Source organism: Pinus tabuliformis, chromosome 4_2 (assembly GCF_031772625.1).
Source record: "Pinus tabuliformis cultivar Carrire ecotype Pingquan chromosome 4_2, CPIR1, whole genome shotgun sequence".
NCBI classification, from domain to species: domain Eukaryota; kingdom Viridiplantae; phylum Streptophyta; class Pinopsida; order Pinales; family Pinaceae; genus Pinus; species Pinus tabuliformis.
In genome coordinates, this window is record NC_142304.1 from 1,144,997,035 (window position 1) to 1,145,009,369 (window position 12,335).

Genomic DNA, 12,335 nt, shown 5'->3' on the forward strand with positions numbered 1-12,335 from the left:
TCCAGGATCAATCCTTGTAGCTGTCTCTATAACACCAGGAGTACATCCAACCACCTGCAAGTGGGGTACACAAGACAAGTAATTATTAGATATACATTATTGAACATAATTAGGTATATCTTATTAGCCCAAGGATTAGAACATAAGACTTATAAAAATTTAGATATATATTGCTTTACTTAAAATTGGAACACAAAATTTATAAACAAACTTCTTCACCTAACTATTAAACCATATTCTTAAATCCAAAAAATAAATTACAGACCACTGAACCCACCGACAAATAGACCACATGAAATGGAAATGGTTAAAAATGGACTACTGAACCGAGAGAATAGGACTTGCAGCGATCACATTAAATGCAAAATAAAATATCACAATGACCCAACGACGTTACAGAATCAGTAGCTATGTGTTTACAATTACTGGTAAATCACATTTTCACAATTAATATCCATGTGGAAGCAGCAGCTGGAGAGATGTAGTTGGGTCTCACACGTCTTGTCAATGGCAGAGAGACTTTCCAGTTCACGCGCATGGCATGGACATGCAACATGTCCACCGAAGAACTTGCGTACCCGTCAAGGACATTTAATGAATGAATGTCACTTGAAAAATTCTGATCGGGTTGTTATATATACTCATATGCAGTATACTCATTAAATATATTTTTATACCAGTTGGCAATGGAGTTCTCGGCTGTGTCTGCTGTAACGTTAGGGGTGGTGGCTGTGGGAATGTCTGTACTCTTCTGGCCTTCTGGGCGTGCCTCAGGTCTGGGTAGGAAGAGTTTGGAAAAGAAACATGTGGTGATAACGGGAGGATCCAGTGGTATTGGGCTTGCAATGGCCAAGGAAGTGATTCTGCAGGGAGGTTTTGTCACTTTGATATCCAGAAGCTCTGCTCATCTTCAGGTTGCTGTTGAAAGCATTGTCAAAGATCTGTCCTGTGATCCAGCTAGAGTATTATCAAAGGTATGCCATCTTCTGTTCCCCTGAACACTGTTATGTTGTTCTTAACAATTTATTTCAATGGTATATTTTGAGATTAGATGTACAAAATTTGTTCTTCTATTAAATCTCAAAATATTTTCAAATTTTAGGTTTAAAATGACCTAAACATAATTTTCACTCACACGTTTATATTATATTATATCCATCTGCATCTAGGTGTTGTCAAGTTTTTCTTTCTTTATGAATCTGCATCTGGGTGTTGTCAAATTTTTCTTTCTTTATGAATCTAGGTTCTGTTTGAACTCATTTTGATAAAGGAAGAAGATCTGAGATTTGTACATTTGATGTATTAACATTTTTTTATAATATATATAATAAAGTTTTGTAGCTAATAATAATATAGCTATCTATATATTATAATAATATATTTAATTTTGTTTTTCTTCTTCAATATTTAATTATAATTCATTGATTTTAGTATTAGTGAACTGCTTATTTTTCCAGTTACAGAAGTTCGACATCTTTCATTAATTATATATTATTTTTTAATTAATTTTGTTGAAAATTTTATAAAAATTGAGAAAATATATAGTTTAAAATTGTGTATTTTAATTAATATATTAAATGATTTTTTAAAGTATTTTTTTTAGTCAATTTTGTTTAAAATCAAGTAAATATTTTTAAGAATCACAAGTTTAAGTTGTTTAAGTTTGAATGTCTTAGGGTTTCTAGATTGTTGAATCTATTTATGTATTTAAAAGAACATTTTAAAGAAGAAAAAATCACAATCTTTCTTGAGATTGGATTTCCTCATTCTACCTAAAAACTATTTTATCTATTAGTTAGACTTGTCTATTTAAAATCATTAAAAATAGAATTTTCAAAAACAATTTATTTTTATATTGAAAATATAATTGAAAGTACAAAACATTACAATCTTACTGAAACTCTCCTCAAACTTGGGAGTGAGCCTGTTTTTTAATTGAGCTAGTTTGTGTATATATAAATTGTTTTGATTATATTCACTTTTTTTAAACAAAGTGAAAAGTTATCATAACTCACTTATCAAACTAGTAGTGGGGACAACCATCTGCACCACACCATTTCTAATTACCCTTTAGCACTGTGTAAGGGATAGATATACACTTTCACTCTTGTTAGATGTCTCTAGGTCTTGAGCCACACTAACCCTTAACATGGTTGGATTTTTTCCCACAGAGTTTGAACCAATAACCCATCGTGGAGTGTAGTAACACCCAATCACCATTTCTGCTATGCCCATAGACTTTTAAAACAATTTTTTAATTTAGCTAATGTATACATATATATATGCTATGCCCATAGACTTTTAAAACAGTTTTTTAATTTAGCCAATGTATACATATATATATATATATATATACATATCTTTTTGTTCTTTATAATATATATTTTAAATAAAATATTTTCAAATTTAAGCTAGAGATATGTTAGTGACTTTGCTAAAAAAAATATTTTCATCTACTTTTTATAAGGCAACAAAAAACACAACTTTAAAATTTAATATATATATATATATTTTTAATTATTATATTTTTTCCATAATTTTTTATGTGATATAATAATATTGATCGTTTATTTGTTTATTTGTTTTTTTTTTATTATATATATATATATATATATATATTTTATAAGCAACAATATATCAACACACTAATACAATTTTGTATATACAATTTTAAAATAAAGTAAGTAAATGTTGTGATATATTAAAGAACAGAAAAATATCTCTATATCAATTAATTGGTATAGATTATGTTGCAGGAAATTTCTAAGAACTTGATTTTCTAGGTCTTACACTTACTCAAAACTCGGAAACTTAACAAAAACTTGACTATCATGTAATCATTTATGAAAATTAATATAGACTTGTTTTTCTTTTTAAATTATCATATATAAATCTTATTCCATTTTTTCTTGGAAAGATAATATGTTATTCACTTTTATTTACATATATTTTATATATACATATATGAAGTTTCAGCTGATGTTTTGGTCGAAGTTTCCATTCTTTGAGAGATATATTTCTAAACGTACATATTTGGAAAACCCTAAAACCTTTAAATGTTTCGGCTAACGTTTTGGTCGACGTTTCCATTTATGAGAGGTGATATCTGTAAACTCTAAAACCTTCAAGTGTTTCTTGCAACGTAAGTATGGAGTAGAGTTAACTATTAACTTCACTCCATACACAAGAATCTGCAATAAACATCAATTCATGTAACTTATTAATGTATATCTTGCAGCGTATTTAATTATGTTATGTAATTGCTTTACTTTGCCCACTAGATTCTACCACTAGTTCTTCAACAGAACATTGCAGAAATAATAGAAATTGGACAAATACATAAATTCAACTTCAACCAAAAAAGGTTGAACTCTGTACCTGAGACATGATAGAAAATGCCCTTGATGCAGGTTGCAGATGTAAGTGATTTTCAGGCAATAACCCAAGCAATCCAAGAGGCTTTTCAGTGGAAACCTATCGATGTCCTTATTTGTAATGCTGGATTAACTCGAGGAGGACACTTGGAGAATCAAACCGTTGAAGATATGGACCTGGTAGTCCGAACTAATCTCAATGGATCGGTTTACCCAGTCCATGCAGCTCTGCCCTTGATGAAGGAACGCAGCAAGGAACACCCAGGATCCATTGTTTTCATCGGCTCCCAAGCATCTCTGGTGAGAAAATTTCGACACATAGAACTATAACACTACTCTCATTCTCTGCTTTGTTGCAGGTTCCTGGATTTGGATATTATGATTTAACAATGGCTGTGCATGGCAGTTTGTGTTTTATGGGCATAGTGTCTACACAGCAACTAAATTTGCAGTTAAAGGCTTTGCCGAGGCTTTGAGGCTCGAATTGTTACCATATGACATTAGTATCAGCCTCGCTTGCCCCGGGTTTGTAGACACTCCATTTCTCGAGGAAGGTACTGAATTCTGAACTTTTGCTAACAATTGTGTTTGAATTTGAATTTGATATTTCAGTTATCTTTATCTTTATGGTTAATTTTGAAAATAATTTTTACTATGTGACGAATCAATCATATTAGACAGTGTAATTTTCGAAAAATTTGACAATTCTTTATTATTCCAAAATATTCTTGAAATGGACAATCCAATTAAGTTCTGTAGTAATACTTTTATGTCATTTGCCATTACCATTGAAATATTTAACCATTTTCATATCTATTAGGATTGGATTTAAAAAAATAATCGCCGTTTATATTAATATGTATTGTGATTGGATTTAAACTAGCCTAGATCCATCTTAACTTAAGACCTATAAAACACAAGAAAGAACCAAATATCTTTTCACTCTAAAAGAGTTAGAGTTTTGCATGTCAAAAGATTTGATATCTCTTAGATTTTGGTAGATTTGAAATTAAGATGGATCTAGGTTGTAAAAGAGTTAGAGTTTTGCATATCAAGAGATTTGATATCTCTCAGATTTTGGTAGGTCTGAAATTAAGATGGATCTAGGTTGCTATAATTATTAATTTATGTTTTTTATTGTATTAATTTGTTTTCTTTTGCCAAGTTGTGTGAGTCTTGAGATGACTGCACACTTAATATTTGGCTTGAGAAACTGTGACCCAACATCTAAGCGATCAAAATCACATAGGATCACACCTAGCTTGCCACACCAGCTTAACATAGCATAGCTGAAATTTTGTCCATTGAGTTTCAAACTAGTGACCTTCACATCAGAGATTACCTTAACAGTGAACCCCATCACTCCATCACTGTACCTTAATAATACACTCCATGATTGTCTATTTAGCACCCAATAGAATTTTTTAATTTTAATTTAATTTAATTTTGACTTAGTTAAAATAAAAACAGAACATTACAATATCTCTATCCTTTAAACTCATATATATATATAAAATAAATCTATATTATTATAATATAGCTAAATGAATTTATATTATTAAGATATCTATACTTTTTCCTAGTTTTTATACCTTGTATAAAAGATATGGATATTTCTTATAAATTAGAGTATAGAATATTTTTTCTTTTTCTTTTCAAGATATGGACTAATCAAAGTAATTTCTTTTTTAATAGATTTAAACCAATCATATGATTACTATATACATTTTGATACCGGAAAAAACCAATAATTTGTTGTTTGTTTATGATGCAATTTAAACACTTTTTATAAACACCCACTCACATGAGGCACGGATCCCTTTGAGTTGATTTCCATATTAAAACAATCCTTGTCACACTACGAGATTAGACCATATAATTAATTGTACTAAATTTTCATGTTTTTAAAAATTTTAATCTTTATTTTCAATATATATATATATATATATATTCTCTAAATGTGTCCATGATGATCTTTGCAGCTCAAACAGATGAAGATACGACTGAAATACTAAGAATAGTCAATTTATATGATCGAAAGAAAGCTGAGAATCCAAAAGAAGTGGCCAAAATAGTCTTGGAAGGTGCTAAGCAAGGGACATTTCTTATTACAACAAATATTTATCCAGGGCTCTTCCTTTCTACTCTAGCAAGGGGGTTCTTGCCTGCTGAGAATGTAGGGAGATGTTTGTTGGAGTTGATTATGTATTTTCCATACAGAGCCTTGACTTTTTTGGCTAACCATGACTTCCGCAAAGCAATTCTCAAGTATTCCAAGAATAATACAAGGAAAATGTAAAATGGATATATTCTATAATAGTTGCTATCCTTGTATTCCGCAAAGAAATTCTCAAGTATTCCAAGAATAATACAAGGAAAATGTAAAATGGATATATTCTATAATAGTTGCTATCCTTGTATTTTGGGTGAAAATAAAGAGATTGAGTTCAACATTATAATGATCAAACTTATTTTAGTAATATTAGATATAGCATATTCTTAATTAATAAAGTAGTTAGATTAATTCGGTAGCCTTCCATGACATGACATAACAAGATGTGAGCAGCACAGAAAGATCTATATTTGATAATAAAGTTCATATTTCACATCTCTTATGCATTGTGCGTTTAATTTTTTGATATGTTCTTAATAAAGTAGTGTTCACATATTGTGGGGGATATAGGTAATAAATTAAAATTGTTCAAATTTTAGTACTAATATTAATATTAATAGGAGTTGTTTTTATTATTTATTTTTTGGAAGTTTTTATTTAGGTTTTTCTGGTCAAATTTCTCTAAAATCCGGCAGGAATTTATTGAAATCACAAGTTTGATAAGTAATCGTGTGCAATTGAAAGTTTATTGGTTTTCGAGGGTGCTGAATCCATATATACACTCAAAAAACTAGTTTAAATAACACAAATAAAAATTTCACAATTTTTTCCACAGGATTTTGGCATCGGAAGTCCAGAAAGTCACACTAAAAACAACTCCATACCAATATAATAAACGAAAATAGTTCTATAATGCCAATGTAATAAAAAATGATTCATTAACAACACATCCAACATAAAAAGGATAGAGAATTGAAATCTATATAAGATAATAATTGATAAATAATAAATACAATATAAGATATATAGTTACAAAGTTATGCAATGGTATATATAATGCATTCACTATTTAGGTTATGATTTTAATTTATTTAATTATTATTATTAAATAATGTTTATTTATAATAGAATTTAAGTTTTTATGAACTATATCATGAATAGTAAAAAATTTTTTGAGTAAAAATTACATTAGCAAAGTTTTGTAGATGTGCTTGGAATGATTAGTGTGGTTCATGACAAGATGAATTCTCACTAAATAAATATTATTTATTAATAAATAATATTTTAATATAAGGAAATAGCTATTAAAATATAGTTGTTAATATTGAATTAAAGAAAATATTTAATCAAAAGTGAAATTTTAATGAAATGAATATCTAAAATAAAAATAATATTTTGACTAAACTTAAATAATCAAAACAATAAAACAATTAATTCTAAAAAAATAAACTAAAAATATTTAGGAACAAACTTAAATAGTCAAAACAATAAAACAATTAATTCTAAAAACTTAAAAATAAATAAAAATAATAAAATAAAATAAACAATTGAACAAATAAATCAATAACCTAAAAATAAATAAAAATAATAAAATAAAATAAACAATTGAACAAATAAATCAATAGCTAACAAAATAAAGTAATTAATTGTTTATTAATACTTAAAGATCAATATTTAAAGGCATAGTTAAAAAAAATAAAAATAAAAATAAATATAAAAAAATAATAATTTACGATCTCTGCGGTCATAATTTAATTCACGATCTAATTTTGGGTGATTAGGGGATGTATTTACGATCTCTTTGCGGTAATAATTTAGGATGATGTATTTACGATCTCTCTGGGTGATAATTTAGGGTGATGCATTTACGATCTCTCTGGGTGATAATTTAGGGTGATGTATTTCTTCTCGGAAATAATTTAGGGTGATGTATTTACCATCTCTGCAGTAATAATTTAGGGTGATATATTTATTAGGGTGATGTATTTACAATCTCTCTGCCGTAATAATTTAGGGTGATTTACTTACGATCTCTCTGGGTGATAATTTAGGGTGATAATTTAGGGTGATTTATTTACGATCTCTCTGCGATAATAATTTAGGGTGATGTATTTACGATCTTTTTGCGGTAATAATTCATGATCTATATGCGATAAAAAATCTGGGGCACGTGCATCTGTGGTCCGGTTTGCTGATACTGTAATAATTTAGGGTGATTTACTTACGATCTCTCTGGGTGATAATTTAGGGTGATTTATTTACGATCTCTCTGCGATAATAATTTAGGGTGATGTATTTACGATCTTTTTGCGGTAATAATTCATGATCTATATGCGATAAAAAATCTGGGGCATGTGCGTCTGTGGTCCGGTTTGCTGATATCACGTACAGACATTCCTTATATTTTTCTAATACATATTTACTCATATATTTTCAAGCATGATTAATTCACCATAATTAACAAAGATTACCAAAGGTAGACTTAGCATAGTGACACTACAGAGCCTCTATGAGTATATAGAGTCTTTAGAGAAATGTAGAGAAGAAAGAGAAGTCAAGCTACAAATAGAGTTAGCAGCCATGCTGGAAAATAAATTCACATCTCTTGAAGACAAGATCCAAAAACAAATAGAAAATAAAGTAGAACTATTAGAGAATAAGATGGAGGCAACGGAGGCTAGGTTGCAGGTTATAGAAAAACAAAACCAAGACATGAACCAAACATCCTAGCAAGTAGATGCTGATATTTTAGAGAGTCTTAAAATGAAGGACACGATTAAAGAGCTAGAAGAAAAAGTTAATAGCTGCCTCACCCTAAATAGTGTGGCAAGAAAATTAGATATCAAACCAATTAAAGATGAAATGAAAAAATTGATAGAATTAGACCATGACTGTAACAAAAGGGCCTTGAACCTTATAATATTCGGTTTGAAAGAGGAGGTAGACGAGGATACTTTAGCCATAGGCTAGACAAAATTACATAACATATTGCAAATTGAAACAACGTGTTTCACAGAAGCAACAAGGTTGGGGAAACTAACTGAGAATTAAGGAAGGCTGATTTGAATAAAGGTGAGCTCTATTGACCATAAGTATGACATACTTAGTAAAACCTCAAGTCTAAAGGAATGAGAATATTCATAAATGAAGATCTCATTCCAGAAGATCAAGCAGAATTGAGAAAGGAGGTTTAAAAGGTAAAGGAAGCTAGGAAGGAAGGAAAATAGGCAATAATCAGAAATAGAAAAGCTGTTATTTGAGATAGAAACCAAAAAGATAATAATAAATAGCAATTCAACAAGCTCCAGATTCTTTCTTGGAACTATTGGGGCTTTCCATGGAACAAAGGCCCTAAGCTAAGTTGTATCTCAAATGATGTTGATATTATTTTGCTTGTTGAAACTTGGGAGCATGAAGAATCTAAGGTCCCTAACATAGATGGCTTTACATTATGGTCCACCTGGAATAAGCGATCCTCCCATAGAGGCATTGGGGGTATAACTTGTTACATTAAGAAGAACATCTCTCCCCATGCCAGGATTTATAAAAATGATCCTTACAACCAATATAGTTGGATAGAAATTACTGACATTTATGATAAAAAGACCTACATATAAATATGTTCTTCCCCCCCATCAATTCTAACTTCTATAAGAAAAAGAATCTATATAAAAATAGTCCTTACAATGGTTTAAAGAATGATATTTCTAGCCTAAGGAATGAAGGCAATATCCTTTTAATGGGTAACTTTAATGCTCGAACATCAAGAAACCAAGTTATTCTTCTAAGCAACCATTCCAACCCTAATCCTCTTTGGTTAGGCAAAGACCTTCCTCTAGCTAACCAGTACAAAAGGAGCTCTGAAGACCTCAGGGAGAATTTGTTTGGGTTGGAGCTAGTCAAGCTCTGTAGTGCTCACGATCTCATAATTTGCAACGGTCTAAAGAAGTGGTCCAATTCTAGCCAGATGACTTGCATCCATGGGCTTGGTAGCAGCGTGGTAGACTATGTTATCTCTGATCTCCCTCTATACAATGAAATAATTTTTTTTTGACATCTTAAACAACCATGAGCCTAACTCTGATCATAGGCCTTTACTTATAACTCTCAATTTTTTCATGCATAGAGATCCCATAGAAGATAATCCTTATAGCCAAAAGAAGTTAATCTTTGATAGAAATAAAAAAGATCTCTTTCTAAATGAATTAAAAACTAATTTGCTTCCTTTATCTAGTATAGACAACATAGAAGATCTCTATCATAATTTTACCACAACCCTCTCATATTCTATTAACAAGTTCTCAATTGAAGTTTCAAGTAATAAAAGAAATAGCAAAATCAACCCATGGTATGACAAAGATTGTTAAAGTGCGAGGAGAGAAATTAAGGAAGTTGTTGATGAATCTCTTAAAATTGGCAAGATAAAAATATACAAAGCCCTAACTAAAAGGAAAAAAAGACAGTATATTCGTAAAAGACAAGAGAATCTCTTACACCTCTCTAAGGTAGCTCCTAGAAAATTCTAGAGGCAAATTCTAACTAGGAAAATTAAAGATAATAATAAAATTGCTTTACACGACTGGAATTCCTATCTTAGAAATCTTTATGAATCTCCAAATGTCATAAATAACTTTGAAACCCTGCTCACAACGAAAGAAGTTTTCTCATTAGAATACATTGTTTTTGGGGTTAATCACTTGGCTAATGGGAAAGCTAAGGACATTGAAGGTTACTAGGCGGAAATCTTAAAAATTGGAGGTCTTGTCCTCATCCCCCACATTCAAAAGCTTTTCAATCAAGCGGTCAAGCAAGGGTTCCATAAACCATGGACTCAAAGCCTCATTATCCCTATTTTTAAAAGTGGGGATACAAATAACCCCTCTAATTATCAAACAATTATGATCAGCCCTCTCCTAGCCAAGTTATATGGTATTATTTTGGAAACGAAGTTGAGCATATGGCTTGAAAGTGAAGGTAAGCGAGCTAAAGGCCAAGCAGGTTTTAGAAAGCAGCACTCAACAACATACCACCTCGTTACGCTTAGGATCCTTATGGAGGAATGCCACAACGATAAATCCAATCTCTTTTGTTTCTTTGTGGACTTTAGAAAGGCTTTCGATATGGTTCCTAGAAATAACCTTTGGAACAAATTAGAAGAGCTAAAGTTTCCTTTTAAGTTAAGAGCTGCCGCTATAAGGTTATACGAGAATATATTTGCCAAGTTAAAGAGCAATGAGGGGTGGTCGAAAGATATTAAGTGTAATATCGGAGTTAAACAAGGTTTCCCTCTCTCCCCTACCCTATTTGGCATTTACATCAACAAGCTAGAAGGTTGTTTAGAGGAAGCAGGATGTGTTGACACGATCTTAGCTGGGATAGTCATCATCCTTCTTCTCGATGCTGACGATATTGTTCTTCTCGCAAGGTGCTCATTTGATCTTGATTATCAACTTATACTTATTAAAGATTTCTGCTCTACCATGGGTATGATTGTCAACACTAACAAAACAAAAGTTATGATTATCAAATCCAAGAAGGACACTTACGCTAATTTTATGTATGACAATAGTAACTTGGAGGAAGTGTCTTCCTATAAGTACCTAGGAATTGATATTCATCACAAGCTCAACTGGAACTATAACATTGAGAAAAGGATTAATGGGGGATGGAAAGCTTATTTTGGTCTTGAAAATAATTGTAAAACGACAAACCTCGTAATGTGGCATAGAAAGAAGTTCATCTTTGAAACTTTAGTCACTTCGGTTATCTCATATGGATGTGAGGTTTAGGGTTGTAGCATCTCTAGAGAATCTTGGAGAAAGATTGAGCAAATCCAGAAGCGTTTTATAACGTATAACCTCAAAATTAAAAGAAACACACCCTATCCTATTCTCCTTATAGAAGTGGGTATTTCCCCTATCAAGAGCCTAGCTATGACTAGGCTTCTATTATACAAGCACAAACTCAATAACATAGGAGACCATAAACTTCGTACGTTAGATTTAAATTCCAACCAAAACCACCTAAGGCTCAAATGAGGTTGGTATAAAGACACCAGGGCCTGGTTAAACATTGGGAGATTGACAAGAATGTTGCATTACAAAACATTAATAACATTAAAAATATTGTTACTTCTAAGTTCAAAGAAAAAATGTGGTGTGAGAAAGATTTAGCAACTAAAATAAAATTAAGATATTATAAGGAGGTCATCAACCCCACCCTAGAAATCAAAAGTATCTCTCTGTTTTAACTAGCTCAATGAAGAAAATTAATATAGCCAAGATTAGAACGAACTCTCATGAGCTCCATAGTGAAACGAGTTGTTGGGAAGTTCCTAAAACACCATGGATGGAAAGGTTTTTCCATCTCTATGAGAATACAAATGTTGAGGATGAAAATCACTTCCTCTTAGAGTGCCCCGCGTACAACCACATTAGATCTCAATTTCAAATCTTTGTTGCAATACTGACCTTCCTAGCCTTTTATGTTGTCAAAATTATACTGAGCTCGGGAGGCTTCTCTCCAAGCTTTTTGAGCATAGGAATAAGATCTTAAATCAAACTAAATAATTCGTTTCTTTAGGTCCAATAGACCAAAGTTTGGTCTCAGTGGACTTTAACCATCATCATCATCATCATCAATAAAAATTAAGAAATAGATAGATAAATAAATTAAATCAAATAAATAAAAACTCAAGAAGAAATTGCAAGGATCCAACAACTTTCGGGACATTGTCTCTATTCAGATTGGTTGCCTCCTTTCAATGTTTATTTATATATTTTATATTTATTACATTGTCTCTTAATTCAAGGATGCTTTGTCCTAAAAGCATTTTATAAACATGTTAC

At 30.9% G+C, this 12,335-nt stretch overlaps 1 protein-coding gene across 1 annotated transcript; it reads left to right on the top strand.

Moving 5' to 3' along the window:
- The first annotated feature begins 665 nt into the window (after positions 1 to 665).
- On the top strand, positions 666 to 5,898 carry LOC149173720 (3-dehydrosphinganine reductase TSC10A-like). Its single transcript, XM_089427985.1, has 4 exons — positions 666 to 974; positions 3,411 to 3,674; positions 3,781 to 3,928; positions 5,357 to 5,898. The coding sequence occupies exons 1-4, from the start codon at positions 687 to 689 to the stop codon at positions 5,671 to 5,673; spliced, it is 1,017 nt and encodes a 338-aa protein (XP_089284111.1). The 5' UTR covers positions 666 to 686; the 3' UTR covers positions 5,674 to 5,898.
- The last annotated feature ends 6,437 nt before the right edge of the window (positions 5,899 to 12,335 follow it).

Excerpts from the sequence above, each read along its gene's own strand:
- LOC149173720 (XM_089427985.1), top strand. The coding sequence starts at position 687 with ATGGAGTTCTCGGCTGTGTCTGCTGTAACGTTAGGGGTGGTGGCTGTG. Across the intron at positions 3,675-3,780 it reads TCGGCTCCCAAGCATCTCTG|TTTGTGTTTTATGGGCATAG; the intron begins GTGAGAAAATTT and ends TGTGCATGGCAG. Across the intron at positions 3,929-5,356 it reads CACTCCATTTCTCGAGGAAG|CTCAAACAGATGAAGATACG; the intron begins GTACTGAATTCT and ends TGATCTTTGCAG.